General features: G+C 43.4%; 1 protein-coding gene across 1 annotated transcript; it reads right to left on the reverse strand.

The window, feature by feature from the left end:
* Positions 1-7,071: 7,071 nt before the first annotated feature.
* LOC149434234 (prolyl-tRNA synthetase associated domain-containing protein 1-like) lies at positions 7,072-18,232 on the reverse strand. The gene is made up of 2 exons (XM_089663916.1): positions 18,090-18,232; positions 7,072-7,584 (listed from the first exon to the last, which is right to left on the reverse strand). The coding sequence occupies exons 1-2, from the start codon at positions 18,168-18,170 to the stop codon at positions 7,153-7,155; spliced, it is 513 nt and encodes a 170-aa protein (XP_089520042.1). The 5' UTR covers positions 18,171-18,232; the 3' UTR covers positions 7,072-7,152.
* Between the last annotated feature and the right edge of the window lie 503 nt (positions 18,233-18,735).

The raw sequence follows: 18,735 nt of genomic DNA on the forward strand, positions 1-18,735 counted from the left end.
AGATGTGTTCAGTACAATTAAAAGCTAAGTCCACCAAGTCTGTATTTAGGATGTAGCATGGTGTCAAGTGGACATCTCCCACCGCCAAAACACCCTGTCTCTCTTACAGCTTGTGGGGGTACGTTCTTTGTCCCTGCACCAGCTGTCAGAATACAAGTCACCATAGTTATGTGGGGTTTGAAGTTCTCAATGGAATACAAGTGCAGCGATCACCACACTCGCAGTCCATTGACATTTCCTCCAGATCTCTAACTGAAAGCCCTACCTTGACACAGACAGAGCTAGTGAAAGAAACTGCACACTGCTGATCGCGGTTGCAATGCTTTACATGCTCATTTGCAAGACTTAATAGATGAGGTAATATATATTTATATAATATATATTAATATATGTGTTCTATATAGATTTAATTTTTTTTAAAAAAGGTGGCCTTTAAAGCTCAATTCTGGCCAGATATTAAAAACACAAATGAATATAGCTCTGTATTCATTAATACATCGTTGAATGTCTTTTTTAATGAGTTCCCCTCAGCTGTGCGCATATATGCAATACCGGCAAGTACCGATTGCATACTTGTGATCAGAAGCTTTTCGATCATGTGACCGCTGTGACTGCCGTCCTCACTGCCTGCACATAAAGTTATACAATGGAAGAACAAATCCATTTCTCTGATTTGTGGATGTTTGCCCCCCGTGCCATGCTTCCCAGTCTCCGCTGTCCAACTTGCACGGCAGGTGTCACTGGATGGATGGAAGACCAGCGAATGTCCATTCGCTAATCTCCCCTAGCTGCAAAGAACCGGTGTGTATAACATTGCTTCTGGTTACAGGTGTCACTTTTCCTGGCCACTGCAGCAAGGGAAGAAGATTGTAGAGCGCAATTCATGCTCCATTAGCCTCAATGGAAGGCAGCTGAGACATCGGGGGACTGAAGAAGCCCTGTAGTAGTAGTAGTAATGCAGAATGCAAAGGCCAGGAGTAAGTAATGCACAGTGTAGGGATCAATAGTAACTAACACAGAGATCAGTCATATGTAGAGAAGAGTTCAGATGTCAGGAGTAAAGCCGTCCATACATGGGTCGAATTCCAAAAGAATTTTCTTTCGAAAATCTTTTCTAAGAATTTTCGTTCAATTTTCGCACCATTAGTGGTTCACAGAAATGGCCAATTTTCGTGTGACCATCGAATTTGAGTGATCCGGCATGTTGGAATTTTTTGAAAAATTAATGATTTTCGAATCAATGATGGGAGAATTGTGCGAGAAATACAAAGCTCTGACCTGGAAAAAAAAGAAAATTCTTGGCCATGAAAATTCTTTTCTGTAGCAACATGAGAAATTGAAGGCTTGGTTGGTTGAATTTCGAAATCAATGGTGGCACCATCGCATTACAAAACGCACAAAATTTCTGATTTTCTAAAGAATTCGACCCGTGTATGGCCTGCATAAGTAACAGAGTGTAGAGGGCACAGTTAAAGATAACAGAGACCAGACAGTGGCCACTTATGTGATTAACCTGCAGTAGACCCCAGGGGTGGACTGACAACTCATGGGGCCCCTGGGCAATAGGGGATCATGGGGCCCCTGTGTCCTTGCCCAAACTCAAAAAAGCCTATGAAAAAGGTACCAGGGCATCTCATGGGGCCCCCTACTAACCCCGGGCCCTTGGGCAGTGCCCGAGTTTCCAAATGGTCAGTCCGCCCGATAGACCCCTTTGTAGACTGATCTATTCATAGCATTTTCCTGACCTCTTGATTCTGTACATTACATACTCCTGATCCTCCTAGCATTCTGTATGGGTCTATGGGGGGGCTGTGTACCCTGTCATGCCCACTGTCCTCAGCTGCCAGTCTCCGCATATAGATAACATGCTCCATCTGCACTGGGTAGGTTCTCTCCCAGTGCCACCAATACATCCCCCTCCCAAGTGCCAGAATCCAGAAGTTAAATCCTTTTTCTGAACAAAGGTTAAACCTTCAGACTTGCATAATTTTATAGTGGGTTAAAAAGGCACATTTTCATCTAGTTCAAGAAAAAAACACAAACTCATCTTTGTTCAAAATACAAAAAAAACCCTCTTTCTTCCTCAGAACCCCCACTGTGCTGACCCTGCTCAGAGGTGCCCCCCCCTTCCCCATATGCGGAGTGGAGCAAGGAAGCAGCGATAATTTGCAGAGTGGAGCAAGGAAGCGATGGTAAGACATTACTGCTTGTTCTGGCATGCTGGTCCCTGCCAATCCACCGCTTTCACTCAGCACAGGCATTTGTGCCATCACAATGTGACATTGCATACAAGTGCCATGCTGCTACATCCCTATGCCGTTTGGCATTTGCGGGGGAGTGCACTTCGTAGCCAGGCTGGCATGGTGAGGATGCAATCTACCTGTGAACCCAGTAACAACTTCGGGTCTCCGCTCCGGCTTATGCAGCCACATCCGATGGATTCCATCCAGGGTGCAGGCTGGGTTAAGAGTTCCACTAAACTGAGTTGCAGAATGAAAATAAAGACCCACAAGACGCATACCAAGCAATCGGGGCTTAGACATGGAGGCCTCCCATAACTAAGCCCAGTGAACGGGGAGAAACACATCAGTGGTGTGGCTGGGATGGAGATAGACTGAGGCTGCTATTATCTTTCCGATGCACAGATTTGCTTGGTGTGCAGCTTGAGGGATGCAATCTACCTTTGATATTGATGGGTAGATCATGATCGATGGGTAGCTGACTCCCCATACAGACTGCAAGGGTCAGGAGTATGTAATATACAGAATGCAGTGGTTAGGAAAATGCTATGTATAGGTCGCTGTACAAAGTGCTGTGGTCAAGTATATGTAATGTAAAGTGCAACAGCCATATATATAGTATATAACATAAAACAACAATGGGTACGTACGGTTCAGCACAGTGTACTAAATATGGCAGTCGTGCATATGTAATTTACATGGTACATTACATAATCCTGACTGCTGTAAATTGTAAGTATTTTGTATTTTGCAGAGTAGAGTGGGGTAGGGACTGGCCAGAGAGGGATTACTTTGATGCAGTTGGCTGGCTTAAACATGTATTGTAATGTATGTGAACTAAAAATCTGTTTTTATGCAAAGTTTACTAGAAAGTGTGTATAGCAGAATTGAGGTTTTAGTGTATAAATGTGGTCACGCCCCTTCAGCACCTGATGGGTTCTATACTGTACATTGATTAGCCATAACATTACAACCACTCACCATAACCTTGCAAGGTATGGACTCCACTAGACCTCTGAAGGTATTCTGTGGCATCTAGTACCATAACCTGTCAAGGTATGGACTCCACTAGACCTCTGAAGGTATTCTGTGGCATTTGCACAAAGTCATCAGTAACAGATCCTTTAACAGCATGTAAGTGATGAGGTGGTTCCTTCATGGATTGGACTTGTTTTTCCAGCACATCCCAAAAATGCTTGAATGGACTAAGATCTGGAGAATTTGAAGGCAGTCAACACCTCAAACTCACTGTTGTGTTTCTCAAACCATTCTTTAATTCATCAGACAGTCCCTTTCCTTCCATTGCTCTGTAGTCCAGTTCTGATGCTCACGTGCCCATTGCAGGCACTTTTGGCTGTGGACATGGGTCAGCATGGGTACCCTGACCAGTCTGCAGCTGTGCAGCCCCATACACAACAAACTCTGTGGGTTCTGACACCTTTTTATCTGAACCAGCATTAACTTTTTTTCAACAATTTGAGCTACAGCATCTCTTCTATGGGATTGGAATACACAGACCTGCCTTTGCTCCCCACCTGGGTCAATGAGCCTTGACCATCCATGACCCTGTCACCAGTTCTCCTTCCTTGAACCACTTTTAGTCAGACCTGACCACTGCAGACCAGGAACATCCCACAAAAGCTGCAGTTTTGGCGTTGCTTTGATCCAATCGTCCCACCATTACAATTTGCCCTTTTGTCAAAGTCGCTCAAATCCTTACGCTTGCACAATTTCCCTGCTTTCAACATATCAACTTCTAGGACAAACATGTTCACTTGCTTCCTAATACTGTATATCCCACCCACTTTCAGATGTGATTGTGATGAGACAATCAATGTTGTTCACTTTACCTGTCAGTGGTCATAATGTATATGTATAAGCTATCTGGATTTGAGCACATGTACATATATCTATATATACGTATTTCTATTGTATGGTGGAGGTAAGTGACCAAACCTGAACCTGTAGCTCTCCTACAATTTGTGTCCATTTACCCCACTATATCCACTGAAGTATGATATAAGCAAGTAAGTGTTTTACATTTTACAGAATAGAGCAGGACTGGCCAGAAAGGGATTACTTTGACGCAGTTGGCCGGCTTAGACATGTATTGCAATGTATTTGAAGGAAAAATCAGTTTTTCTGCAATGTTTGCCAGAAAGTGTGTATAGCAGTGTGCAAAGGGTCCATCCAGAATTTTTCCTGCATCCCCTTGCACACCTCTACTCCAGCTATCTCCCAAAGCATGGATGCTGGGCTGAAAGGGAGGTGTCCACGTTCCAAACACATCATGAAGAAATAACAGAACCGCCAAACACCAATAACATACCAATAGTCAAGGCTTTATTCTAGCAACCCATCAATCGTGGGCAGGTAAGGAGGGGCGGCAGGGATGGCATTTAATGGAATGGTTTCCTGTATTTTCCTACCTGCAGCAGCTGAATGCCTGCTTCTCCTCCTCTCTTTCCCACTGGCATTCACCTTCTGCAGAGAGGAAAATACAGCTGATCAGTCTCACTAAATGCCACCCCGCCGCCCCTCCTCACAAGGTTCCTCTTTCTTCTGTTGCCTAAACCCCCCCCACCCCCCAGCATTGCCAATAAAATATAATTAGACATAAAATATTATACTGACACAGTCCACTGCCCTACAGATACCGTCCACTGCTCAACTGACACCATCTACTGCTCTACTGACAACATCCTCTGCCCTATTGACACCAACCTCTGAACCTACTTACACAATTCACTGCCCTATAGACACAATTCACTGTACTACTGACACCAACCTCTGCCCTGCTGACACCATCCACTGCCCTGCTAAAACAGTTCATTGCCTTGCTCACACCATCCACTGCCCTGCTGACACCGTGCACTGCCCTGCTGACACCATCCACTGCTGTGCTGACACCATCCACTGCTGTGCTGACACCATCCACTGCTCTGCAGACACTGCCCACTGCCCTACTGACATCAACAACTGCCCTACCAACACCTGCCCTTCTGACACCAACCATTGCTCGACTGACACTGCCCACTACTCTACTGACACCAACCTCTGCCCTACTGACACCGTCCACTGCTCTACTGACACCAACCACTGCCCTTCTGGCACAACAACTGCCCAACACCGTCCACAACTCTCCTGACTGGCACCACCCACGGCTCTAATTAAACCAACCTCTGCCCTACTGACATTTTCTACTGCTCTACTGACACCAACCACTGCCCTACTGACTTGGACTACTTTTAAGGTAGGCTAAGCTAAGTTGTCCTTACTTAGGCCTTGCTAGTTAATTTCTTAAAAAAAAAAAAAAAGGCGCCTAACCCGGTGATATTTGATCTCTTTCATGTTGTCCAGGTAGCTCACCTCTCAAAGGTTGTCTACCCATTTTAGCATAAACCATAGCCTGAAGACCACCTACTCTAACGTGTTCCACCGCACTGGGCTGTCATAGAGGTCAGGTGTGGTGAAAGGCATTAGAGTAGGCAGTCTCCAGGTGACTATGGCAATGGGTTATACTAGAATAAAACCTTGATGATTGGTACATCATTGGTATTGGTGGCAGAGACTTTAATTTAGAGTCATCTAAATCCTTGTCAGAAGAACCCTCCCCTGAGGAACTGTGGTCTATAGCTATCACTCACAAGTTTTATTGAAGCGCTGTGAACCACCTTGAAGCTTGAGAATCTTCCATCACTTCACACACCAATTCCACCAATGCCCCCCATGCATACCTCCGCCATCACTGTACTGCCCACACACCTCTGCCAGCCCCTCCTGTTCAACAACTGCGCCCTCCTCGCACCAAATAGCCCCTTGCACGCCTCAACAGCTGCACTCCCTTCACTCCCCACCACACATTTCTATCACCACAGTACGCAAGCTGAGTCTGGTATGGATTTTAAGGGGATCCTCCAGCAAAAAAAAAAAAAAAGTAATGTTCCCCTAAAAATCCACACCAGATCTTAAAGTGGTTGTAAACCTCAGACATAAAATATGAACAAAGCATATATCTACATAGTGTGTGCTTGTCTGATTTAAATTTAAACACATGAGTCTCGTCTGACAAGTTTTCCTGACACCAAGAGAAAAAAAGGTGACAGGGTATGTAGCTCCAGTACACATCCTCTGATTGACAGCTTCAGCTCTGTTCTTGTGTGCTGTTTGGAGGGGGGGGGGGTCCCTTCATTCCAATCAGCTCTCCACTCCCTTTATTTTTAATCCCAGACAAGCTTTAAAATTCAGCACTTTGGATGTAGAGAAGACTGCAGATAAACAGGTACAACTTATGCAGGAGGATTTGCTTTATCCTTTTGTATCATCCGAGTCATTTTACTGGGTATATGCAAGGGTTTACAACCACTTTAAAAGCAATTTTTTTTGGCATTCAGCTTTAAAGAACTTCAGTTATGGCAGTTTCTACATATTTACATTGGGCCAGCTTGGACCAATGTAACCACAATCATATCATACCTGTTGTCTCCCTCTTGAAGCCGAAAATCACTGAAATAGACACTGCTGCTACGGTGAGTACCGCTAGGTTACGGGTCCTGTGCCACGCAACTTCCCTGCTGCATTGAGAACACAGGAGTTTGCCTGCTTGGCACGCTTTGAATTTGTCAATGAACGCAAAGCATTCTCTGATTGGATGAGGTGGGGCAGTAATGTCACAGTCTCCATCTCATCCAATCACAGAATTCTTTGCATTAATTTAAAATTCTCTGAATGGCACCTGCATGGTAAATGCATTGTTCCATTGGTCCAACTATGTAAAAATATCCATACTTGAAATTCTTTAAAGAAACATAATATAATACTGATTCCCATCTTCATTATCACGGTTTATTTTCTCCTCCTTTCTCCCGTGTTGCGTAGTCTATAACATAAGTATTAACAGAGTACTTTTATTCTAGTCCTCAAACTGTATTACGATAGGATCATGTCCAGTCTTTTTCAAGAAGGTCATAAATTCATCAGGGGTGATGCCCATGGTCGCCGAGTTGGTCATAGGATGGAAGTAAACTCTCTCGTGACCACTTTCTAAAAATTTGGAATCCAGGACAAACTTGACATCTCCTTTGACATCACAGAAGAGGGAAAGCGGAGTGGCACAGCCTTGGCCTACTTTCAGTTTCTCAATCATGGAAGCTTCATCTGCAAAGCGGAGATTCCCGCTGCCAACGTTCAGCTTCTTCGCCAGATCGTTGAGGTTGACCTGCCTATCGTGGAGAACCGTCACCAGCCAGAGCCCTTTCTTCTTCTTGTCTTTCAAGAAAAGGTTTTTACTGTGTGCACCTGGCAAGTGCTGCACATGAGGCATCATTTCCTCCACAGTGAATACCTGCAAGAAAGAACTCTTTTAGCACCAATGTAGGGAGCGTTAGCATAGGACATGTCATAATCATTCCAGAGACTTATGGGCTGTCCACATGTTACAGTCTCCTTTAGATGTACCAACAATGTAGTGCAGGGATAGACAGCCTTGATGGTGAAACTACAAATCATGGCTCTGTTTCTTGGAGCCCTACCTGTGGCCATTAGTCTTCCAATGCCTCATGCGACTTGTATTTCCACAACAGTTGGAGTGTGGAGTTTGTCTACCACTGACATAATGAAAGGGCCTATCTTCATACAAATAAAATGGATTCTTTATGCTGACCTTCACTCTACGTCACCTCCCCACAGAGGAACCCTTGCAATAATTTTTAGGTCTAGAACAGCCTTTCTCAACCAGGTTTCAATGGAACCCTAGGATTCCTCCCAAGGTTGCTAGGTGTTCCTTGAACATTGAGACATTTCTTCCTCTCACATAAGCTACCGCTGACCCAAAGATCCTTGAACTATCTGTAAGGATGGGTGTTTTCACATTGACCACCATTGTAAGGCGCAGTCTTCCCTCTAATCATCACGCCAATGTCCTGTAATTATTAGCAGGGGTTCAATGAGACTGGGAAGTTATTTCAAGGGTTCCTCCATATTAAAAAGGTTGAGAAAGGCTGTTTTAGAGCAGTAGTCTCCAAACTGAGGCTCACGGGCTGAATGTGGCCCTTTGATTCCCCTTATCTGGCCCTTAAAGCACTATTCCTCCTACTGACACCAATGATGCGTCACTGTTCCTCCCACAGACACCAATGATGAGGTGTCATTCCTCCCACATACACCAATCAATGGGGCACCATTTCTCCCACAGACAGCAACGATGGGGTATCGTTACTACCTTGGATACCAACAATGGGGCACCATTCCTTCCAATGATACCAACAATAGGTCACTATTCCATTCACTAAAACCAATGATGGGGCACTGTTTGCTCTCACAGACACAACGGCATTTTAGAATCCCACTAGCCACAGTCTGGCCCCTCTAATGCCTCAACAACAGAAAGTTTGGAGACCCCTGTTGTAAAGGGACAGATTAGCAGAGAGGAGGGCATGATCTAAGTGTAGTATAAACACATAAATTGGTAGTGAAAACACAAATGGCAGCTCTATATGGGTGGGTGTTTTCCCATTGATCACCAAGGTAAGTAGCAGTCTTCCCTCTAACCATCACGCCAATGTCCAGCAATTGTTAGCAAGGGTTCAGTGAGACTAGGAAGTTATTTCAAAGGTTTTCTCCATAATAAAAAAAATTGAGAAAGGCTGCTGTAGAGCAGTGGTCTCCAAACTGTTGGCCCACGGAGAAGATGTGCCCCTTTGCTTGCCCTTATCCTATTATCCTATCCTATTCTTCGAACTGAAACAAATGATGGGGCATCATTCAACCCACAGACACCAATGATGGAGTATCATTCCTTCCACATATGCCAATGATGAGGCACCATTCCTCCTACAGACACTAACGATGGGGCACCAGTCCTCTCACAGACACCAATGATGGGGCACCATTCCTCCCACAGACATCAATGATGGAGTATCATTCCATCCACAGACGACAATGATGGGGCACCATTCCTCCTACTGATGCCAATGATGGGGCACCATTCCTCCTACAGACACTAACGATGGGGCACCATTCCTCTACCAGACACCAATGATGGGGCACTATTCCTCCCATAGACATCAATGGGGCACCATTCTTACCTTGAATACCAACAACGGGAAACCATTCCTTCCACTGATATCAACAATAGGGCACTATTCCCTCCACCAAAACCAATTTGCTCTCTCCGACAAAATTGCATTTTCTAATCCCACTGGCCACAGTCTGGCCCCTCTAAAGTCTCAAGGACAGTAAACTGGCCCTTTGTTCAGAAGGTTTGGAGATGCCTGTAGTAAAGGAACAGATTAGCAGAGAGGAGGGCACGATCTAAGTGTAGTATAAACACATTTAAAGGTGGTGAAAAGATAAATGGCAACTCACAATAACAGTTAAAAACACCAGCTTATTAAAAGATAAGGGCCTATGGTGGCAGTTCTCAGCACAGCGACGCACCTGGGTCCACCTCTCTGCTATTCTGTTATCCAGTATACTTCAGTGTCTTCAAGAGGTGCTGCACCAAGTGTCTGATGCCAGCAAGAAGTCACCCCGGATGTTCCAACTGGACTTATGGACTTGTTGCTGAACTCAAATTTATCTGTGTACATATTATTGTACACTTATTGCACCACATTTTTCTCTCTATCGACATTATAGAGCTGGGATCTCCAAACTGCGGCCCAGATGCTGCTCTTTGTTTGCCTTTATCTGTCCCTTGGGCTACTATTCCTCCTACTCATATGAGTTACTATTCCTTCCACTGACACCAACAATAGGGCCCCTATTCTCCTATCTGATACCAATAATGGGGCACAATAACTTCCACTGATACCAATGATGGGGCACTATTCCTCCCACTTACACCAAGATGGGGCACTATCCCTTCCACTGACACCAATGGTGGGGCACTATTCCTTCCATTGAAACCAACAATGGGCCACTATACTTCTTACAGTCACCAACGATGCGGAACTACTCCTTCTATTTCTCACACTGACACCAACAATGTGCCACTATTCTTCTTGCTGACACCAACAATGGGGCACTATTCCTTCCACTGACACCAATGATGGGGAACTATTCCTCCCACTGACACCAATGATGGGGCACTATTTCTCCAATTGGCTCCAACAATGGGGAACTATTCCTCTCACTAACACACACAATGGGACGCTATTCCTCCCACTGTCACCAATAATGGGACACTATTTCTCCAATTGGCTCCAACAATGGGGAACTATTCCTTCCACTGAAAGCAATGATGGGACACTATTTCTCTTCCTACTGACCACAGGCACTATGTAATTTTCTTACTCCTACTGATAACCATGCCTGAATCATTGTTTAATTCCACTGATACCAAGGCATTGTCTATTCCCACTTGCCACAGTCCGGCCCCCCTAAAGTCTGAACAACAGTAAACTGACCCTTTGTTAAGAAAGTTTGGAGACCCCTATTGTAGAGGAAGCGCTGCTAAAATCAACTTATTGGAGGTCAGTGGGAAACATGCCTCCTTATAGTTGTGGTCAGAATATCCCCTCTAACAAACATCTAAAAAAAAACATTGGTGTCATGCGGCTGGCTCTGCTAAGTGGCCCCAGAAGTATGCAGGCACCATCCAATGGGAGGCTGATCAGCCAGGAAGGCTGAAAGAACCCTAGTTCAGAATGGCGGCACATTGTTCTTAATGAACATAGAGAAGATTGTGCAGAGGTAATGCATGTAGCCAGAAAGGATGAGTTTGGGTTTCTTCCAAACCTAGAAGTCAGTTTTCATGAGTGGGCCAATGAGCTGCAGGCAGAACAAACCCAAGCTCATCCTTGTGGACAGTCTTGGAGCAACCCGGTCACATACCTAAACTCTATCCAGTAAAGAACAGAGGGAATACTTACCTTTCACACTGCCTGTGCAGCTCCATTTGTGAGTAATGGTCCTCCACCGTGTGCTGGGATGCGGATGTTTCTGGGAATGCTGATCCCTGCGGTGCCCCCACACACTGATTCCTCCTGAGTTATGTAGAGGTCATCAGGACTAGTAGTGGGGGGACCATGGAGATCAACACTCCCGTAAGTGTCAGTTTCCCAGTGGACGTTGGGGAACATTTCTCACGAACAGAGCCAAGTTCAACAACAGAAAGGGTAAGTACCCCCCTCTTATTTACAAGTAGGTGCTTGTTGGATATAGAATAGGAACATGACCAGGTCATTTTAAAGTGGACCTATAGTGCCTTGAAAAAGTATTCATACCGCTTGAAATTTTCCACATTTTGTCATGTTACAACCAAAAACATAAATGTATTTTATTGGGAATATATGTGATAGACCAACACAAAGTGTCACATAATTGTGAAGTGGAATGAAAATGATAAACGTTCTTCAAAATTTTTTTACAAATAAATGTCTGAAAAGTGTGGTGTCCATTTGTATTCATCATCCTTTACTCTTATACCCATAACTAAAATCTAGTGGAACCAATTGCCTTCAGAAGTCACCTCATTAGTAAATAGAGTCCACCTGTGTGTAATTTAATCTCAGTATAAATGCAGCTGTTCTGTGAAGCCCTCAGAGGTTTGTTAGAGAACATTAGTGAACAAACAGCATCATGAAGGCCAAGGAACAAACCAGACAGGTCAGGGATAAATTTGTGGAGAAGTTTAAAGCAGGATTAGGTTATAAAAAAAATATCGCAAGCTTTGAACATCTCACGGAGCACTGTTTAATCCATCATCCGAAAATGGAAAGAGTATGGCACAACTGCAAACCTACCAAGACATGGCCATCCACCTAAACTAACAGGCTGGGCAAGGAGAGCATTCATCAGAGAATTAGCCAAGAGGCCTATGGTAACTCTGGAGGAGCTGCAGAGATCCACAGCTCAGGGGGGAGAATCTGTCCACAGGACAACTATCAGTTGTTCACTCTACAAATATGGTCTTTATGGAAGAGTGGCTAGAAGAAAGCCAGGGTTGAAAGAAAGCCATAAGAAGTCCCGTTTGCAGTTTGTGAGAAACCATGTGGGGGACACAGCAAACATGTGGAAGAAGGTGCTCTGGTCAGATGAGTCCAAAATTGAGCTTTTTGGCCTAAAAGCAAAACGCTATGTGTGGCGGAAAACTAACACTGTACATAACCCTGAACACACCATGTAACATGGTGGTGGTAGAATCATGTTGTGGGGATTCTTTTCTTCAGCAGGGACAGGGAAGCTGGTCAGCATTGATGGGAAGATGGATGGAGCCAAATACAGGGCAATCTTAGAAGAAAACCTGTTAGGGTCTGCAAAGGACTTGAGACTGGGGCGGAGGTTCACCTTCCAGCAGGAAAAAGACCCCAAACATCCAGCCAGAGCTACAATGGAATGGTTTAGATCAAAGTATATTCATGTGTTAGAATGGCCCAGTCAAAGTCCAGACCTAAATCCAATGGAGAATCTGTAGCAAATAACTGTTCACAGACACTCTCCATCCAATCTGACAGAGCTTGTGCTATTTTGCAAGGAAGAATGGACAGAAATGTCCCTCTCTAGATGTGCAAAGCTGGTAGAGACATCCCCAAAAAGACTTGCAGCTGGAATTGCAGTGAAAGGGGGTCCTACAAAGTATTGACGCAGGAGGGCTGAATACAAATGCACAACACACTTTTAACAGATGTATTTGTAAAAAATGTTGAAAACCATTTATCATTTTCCTTCCACTTCACAATTATGTGCCACTTTGTGTTGGTCTATCACAGTGGTCTCCAAACTGTGGCCCAAGTGACACCAGCGATGGGCACTATTCCTCCCACTGATACCAATGATGGGGCACTATTCCTCCCACTGACACCAATGATGGGGCACTATTCCTCCCACTGACACCAATGATGGGGCACTATTCCTCCCACTGACACCAATGATGGGGTACTATTCCTCCCACTGATGCCAATGATGGGGCACTATTCCTCTCACTGATACCAATGATGTGGCACTATTCCTCCCACCAATACCAATGATGGGGCACTATTCCTCCCACCGATACCAATGATGGGGCACTATTCCTCCCACTGATATCAATGATGGGGCACTATTCCTCCCACAGACACCAATGATGGGACACTATTCCTCCCACTGATACCAATAATGGGGCACTATTCCTCCCACTAATACCAATGAAGGGGCACTATTCCTCCCACTGACACCAATGATGGGGCACTATTCCTCCCACTGACACCAATGATGGGGCACTATTCCTCCCACTGATACCAATGATGGGACACTATTCCTCTCACCGATACCAATGATGGGACACTATTCCTCCCACTGATACCAATGATGGGGCACTATTCCTCCCACCGATACCAATGATGGGGCACTATTCCTCCCACTGATACCAATGATGGGGCACTATTCCTTCCACTAGAATCAATGATGGGGTACTATTTCTCCCACTGACACCAATGATGGAGCACTATTCCTCCCACTGACACCAATGATGGGGCACTATTCCTCCCACTGATACCAATGATGAGGCACTATTCCTTCCACTGATACCCATAATGGGGCGCTATTCCTCCCACTGACACCAATGATGGGGCACTATTCCTCCCACTGATACCAATGATGGGGCACTATTCCTTCCACTGACACCAATGATGGGGCACTATTCCTTCCACTGACACCAATGATGGGGCACTATTCCTTCCACTGACACCAATGATGGGGCACTATTCCTCCCACTGACACCAATGATAGGGCACTATTCCTCAACCTGCTGACCACCAACCCTGAGGCCATGTTTATTCTCACCGATGATGAGCATGGGACATTTAATATCCCCACTGGACACAATCCGGCCCCCCTAAAGTCTGAAGGACAGTAAAGTGGCCCTTTGCTTGAAAAGTTTGGAGACCCCTGGTCTATCACATAAAATCCCAATAAAATACATTTAGATTTTTGGTTGTAACATGAAGTAATGTGGAAATTTTCAAGTGCTATGAATACTTTTTCAAGGCACTGTATTTTACCCTTTCAGGGCAAAGAAACCTTCAGACTAGGGATGCACCGATATACTGGCAGCTGAAATGTATCGGCCAAAAATAGTGTTATTGGCATTTTGCTGAAAGGAAAAAAGGTGAGATTTTGCTGCAATTTTACCACATTTATGGTGCATTTTTCATAGATCATGTGACCCAAAAAAAGCATCAAAATGCAAAACTTTTTCAAATGTTTTTGCTCTTTTTTTGCTTATAGTGCAAAAAATAAAACACCCAGCGGTGAGTAAATACCACCAAAAGAAAGCTCTATGTGTGTGAAAAAAATTATAAAAATTTCATACGGCTACAATGTTGCATGACCGCGCAACTGTCATTCAAAATGAGACAGTGCAGAAAGCTGAAAATTGGTCTGGGCAGGAAGGGGGTAAAAGTGCCGATAGGCAAGTGGTTAAAAACTGTCCATTTTGGTTTCGTTTTTTGGCCAAAAGCATGTTGAAGTTTCATTTTCAGTCCAAGATTTTTCATTTTGGTGCACCACTAGCTCACACTATGGGGTTGATTTACTAAAAGCAAATACACTATGCCCTGCAAGTGCAGTTGCTCCAGATCTGAGAGGAAGCTCTGAAACTATTTCTATCTCTGCTGACTTCTATCATCCATTTGCCCCTGACAACAGCTTTTGATGACGAAACGCGTACGATGGAGTCACGCCGTGTGATGTCGTCCGGCTCCGGAAGGACAGTGGCCATCTTGTTGGTTTGAAACTTATTATGTCATGCTGTTTTTGATGATGTTTATGTAAATGCCATTTTAATAAATTTCCTGGTTGAATTTATCTACTACACTATGAACTGGCATTTTTTCTTTCTATGGTGTTGTGTCACCCAATGGGAAGATTGCTACTCAGAGTATCTATAACTTGGAGAAGTGTCTGTGATCATACCGGGAGCAGTCTGCACTGAAGACATGGTGCTGTATCAGTTGGATATAATATACTGTGCAGACTCCACCTCCGCAACATCGCCAAAATCTGCACGTTCCTAACCCCAGAAACCACTAAACAGCTCATCCACTCCCTCATCATATCACGACTCGACTACTGCAACTCCCTCCTCACTGGCCTGCCTCGCCGCTGGCTATCCCCGCTTCAGTCCATCCTGAATACGGACTCATTCACCTTTCCAACCGCTCCATCTCCGCCACCCCCCTCTGCTAATCCCTCCACTGGCTTCCGATTGCACAATGGATCAAATTCAAAATCCTAACACTGACGTACAAAGCCGTCCACCATACTGCCCCGAACTACATCACTGACCTAATATCCAATTACCGCCCAGCACGCACACTCCGCTCCTCACAAGACCTCCTTCTCTCTAGTTCCCTGGTCTCCTCCTCCCATGCCCGCCTCCAGGACTTCTCTAGGGTGTCACCCATCCTCTGGAACTCCCTGCCCCAACCCATCAGATTATCACCTACTCTCCTCTCCTTTAGGTGCACCCTGAAAACCCATCTCTTCAGGGAAGCCTACCCCACCCCCTGCTAACTTGCCGACCTCCTCTACTCTTCCTACCACTCCATCCCCCACAGCTATCTCCTCCTGTGCCACCATCCCCTCCCTCCTAGATTGTAAGCTCCAAGGAGCAGGGCCCTCGATCCCCTCATGTTTTGCATTGTATTGTTATTGTTCTGTCACATGTTCTGTCCCCCTTTGTAATGTACAGCGCTGAGCGAACAATTGGCGCTTTATAAATACTGTATAATAATAATAATAATTTTGGCCTTTGGCCTTCTGGTAAGAGGCCAGTTCTTTGGGTGGAGGGTGATGGTCTTCTCTTTGGATCGGGCTTTTTTCTTTATGCACCAACTTCTACCTGCATATGTGAATAGACAAAAGCAGACAAGGGCGCACTCCCATCGTGCATTACCGTGGTACACCATGTATATATTGTGTAAACAAATAAATGTATACTTACAAACCAAAGGAAAATTGAAAGCAGAATATGCAGTCTGCAATGGCAGTCAATGCAATGCTGTGCCCTTAATAAGGATAAGCTGACGCATTTCAGGAGACGAACCCCCTTCCTCAGAGCTAATACATACGTGGTGTACCACGGCAATGCACGATGAGAGTGCGCCCTTGTCTGCTTTTGTCTGTCAGTGTCCAGATTTCCCGATCTTTGAAGGGCAGCACCTCCCCGTTTGGCATTCTGAATTCCTTTTAGTCTGCATAAAGATTTGAGCGCTGGTTTTGTTTGTTTGTCTTTGGACTGCACATGTGAATGCTATATGGACTTTGCTGCCACTTATGTGCATTTATTATTAACCACTTGCCCTCCTGAAGATTTACCCCCCCCCCCCTTCTGACCAGGCAAGCTTTTTCGCTACACCGCTGCGTTACTTTAACTGACAATTGCGCAGTCATGCAACGCTGCACCCAAATTAAATATACGTCTTTTTTTACCACGAATTGAGCTCTCTTTCAGTGGTGGTTTAAACTAAAGTCGTGTGGCTCTCAGCAGGGCTGCAAAGTAAAGATTGCTGAAATGTGTGCAGAGGAAAGTATTAGACCATGCCTTAAGCCGGCCATTCACGGGTCGAATTCTGAAAGAAGTATATACTTGATATATATATGGGTAGACAGATTAAAAGCGGATTGCTGTAAGATATATTATTCACCTGGTTATATGGTCAAATTAAATAAAATATTAAAATAATAATAATAATGGTGATATAATAATGATAATATAATCAGGATGATAATAATGGTGATATAATAATGATAATATAATCATGATAATAATAAAATAATGGTGATATAATAATGATAATATAATCAGGATAATAATAATTATGGTGATATAATAATGATAATATAATCAGGCTAATAATAATAATAATGGTGATATAATAATGATAATATAATCAGGATAATAATAATAATAATAATAATTATGGTGATATAATAATGATAATATAATCAGGATAATAATAATAATAATGGTGATATAGTAATGATAATATAATCAGGATAATAATAATAATTATGGTGATATAATAATGATAATATAATCAGGATAATAATAATAATTATGGTGATATAATAATGATAATATAATCATGATAATAATAATTATGGTGATATAATAATGATAATATAATCAGGCTAATAATAATAATAATGGTGATATAATAATGATAATATAATCAGGATTATAATAATGGTGATATAATAATAATAATATAATCAGGATAATAATAATAATAATAATTATGGTGATATAATAATGATAATATAATCAGGATAATAATAATAATAATAATGGTGATATAATAATGATAATATAATCAGGATAATAATAATAATGGTGATATAATAATGATAATATAATCATAATAATAATAATAATAATTATGGTGATATAATAATGATAATATAATCAGGATAATAATAATAATGGTGATATAATAATGATAATATAATCAGGATAATAATAATAATGGTGATATAATAATGATAATATAATCAGGATAATAATAATAATGGTGATATAATAATGATAATATAATCAGAATAATAATAATAATAATAATGGTGATATAATAATGATAATATAATCAGAATAATAATAATAATAATAATTATGGTGATATAATAATGATAATAATAATAATAATTAGGTAATGAAGAGATATATGGAAGTTGGTACTAAAGGGGTTAACTTTCACTTTTTTTTTTTTCTCCTCTGGATTACACGTGACCAGGTTTACATGGTTGTCTCTACAGCGCCATCTATTGGTCAGTCCCGGGGAGAACACGTGGCACCCCATACAGGCTGCCATTCCCTCAGAAGAAGCGGCCCCGCCCCCCGAAGGGTGACACTCTGCCCTCCTCACCCACCTCAGGGTGCTCCACACACACTGGCTGGATGCCCAGCTCCTGGAGGTATTGGTGCAAATCATCCCGCAGACTGGCGGACATACTGCCACTCCACCTGCTTCTCCTTTCCAGTGACTGGGCGTGGTCAGAAGTGAAATCACTTTTTTTCCCGTCAAACTTTATTGTACATGAACAGATGACAACAAATAAAATCATGAGGGAAATTTGCTGGGGGAATGATTTGTTTATTTGGTTACTGTCAGACTCCTATGGGTTATGCTGGCCACACATTGTACAATCTGATTGTACGATCTCCTTTAGCCCAGGTTCACACTTGTGCAGTATGTCGCATGTGATTTGCACAGGAACCGCACCGCATTCCAGTGCAAATCACATGCGATTTGTGTGCGGTGCCATTGCAGCCGTACATTTTGTATGGCTCTAATCACACAGCACCCGCACCAAAAAGCTGCAGAACCCTTTTTTGGGTCCGCACTAGAATCAGATCGCATGGATATTCGCACCTATGTGATCCGATTCTACACATTGCACCGCGTTTTGAGGATCGAATTCAGGGTGTTGTTAACATTCACACCCGCAGCGGTTTGCATGAACTGGGTCTGATTGTATGCGATGCACAGAAAACGCAGCAAATTCCGCACCACAT

The sequence above is a fragment of the Staurois parvus genome, unplaced genomic scaffold (assembly GCF_062004578.1).
Source record: "Staurois parvus isolate SC_StPar_1 unplaced genomic scaffold, SC_StPar_1.0 ptg001798l, whole genome shotgun sequence".
In the NCBI taxonomy this organism is placed as follows: domain Eukaryota; kingdom Metazoa; phylum Chordata; class Amphibia; order Anura; family Ranidae; genus Staurois; species Staurois parvus.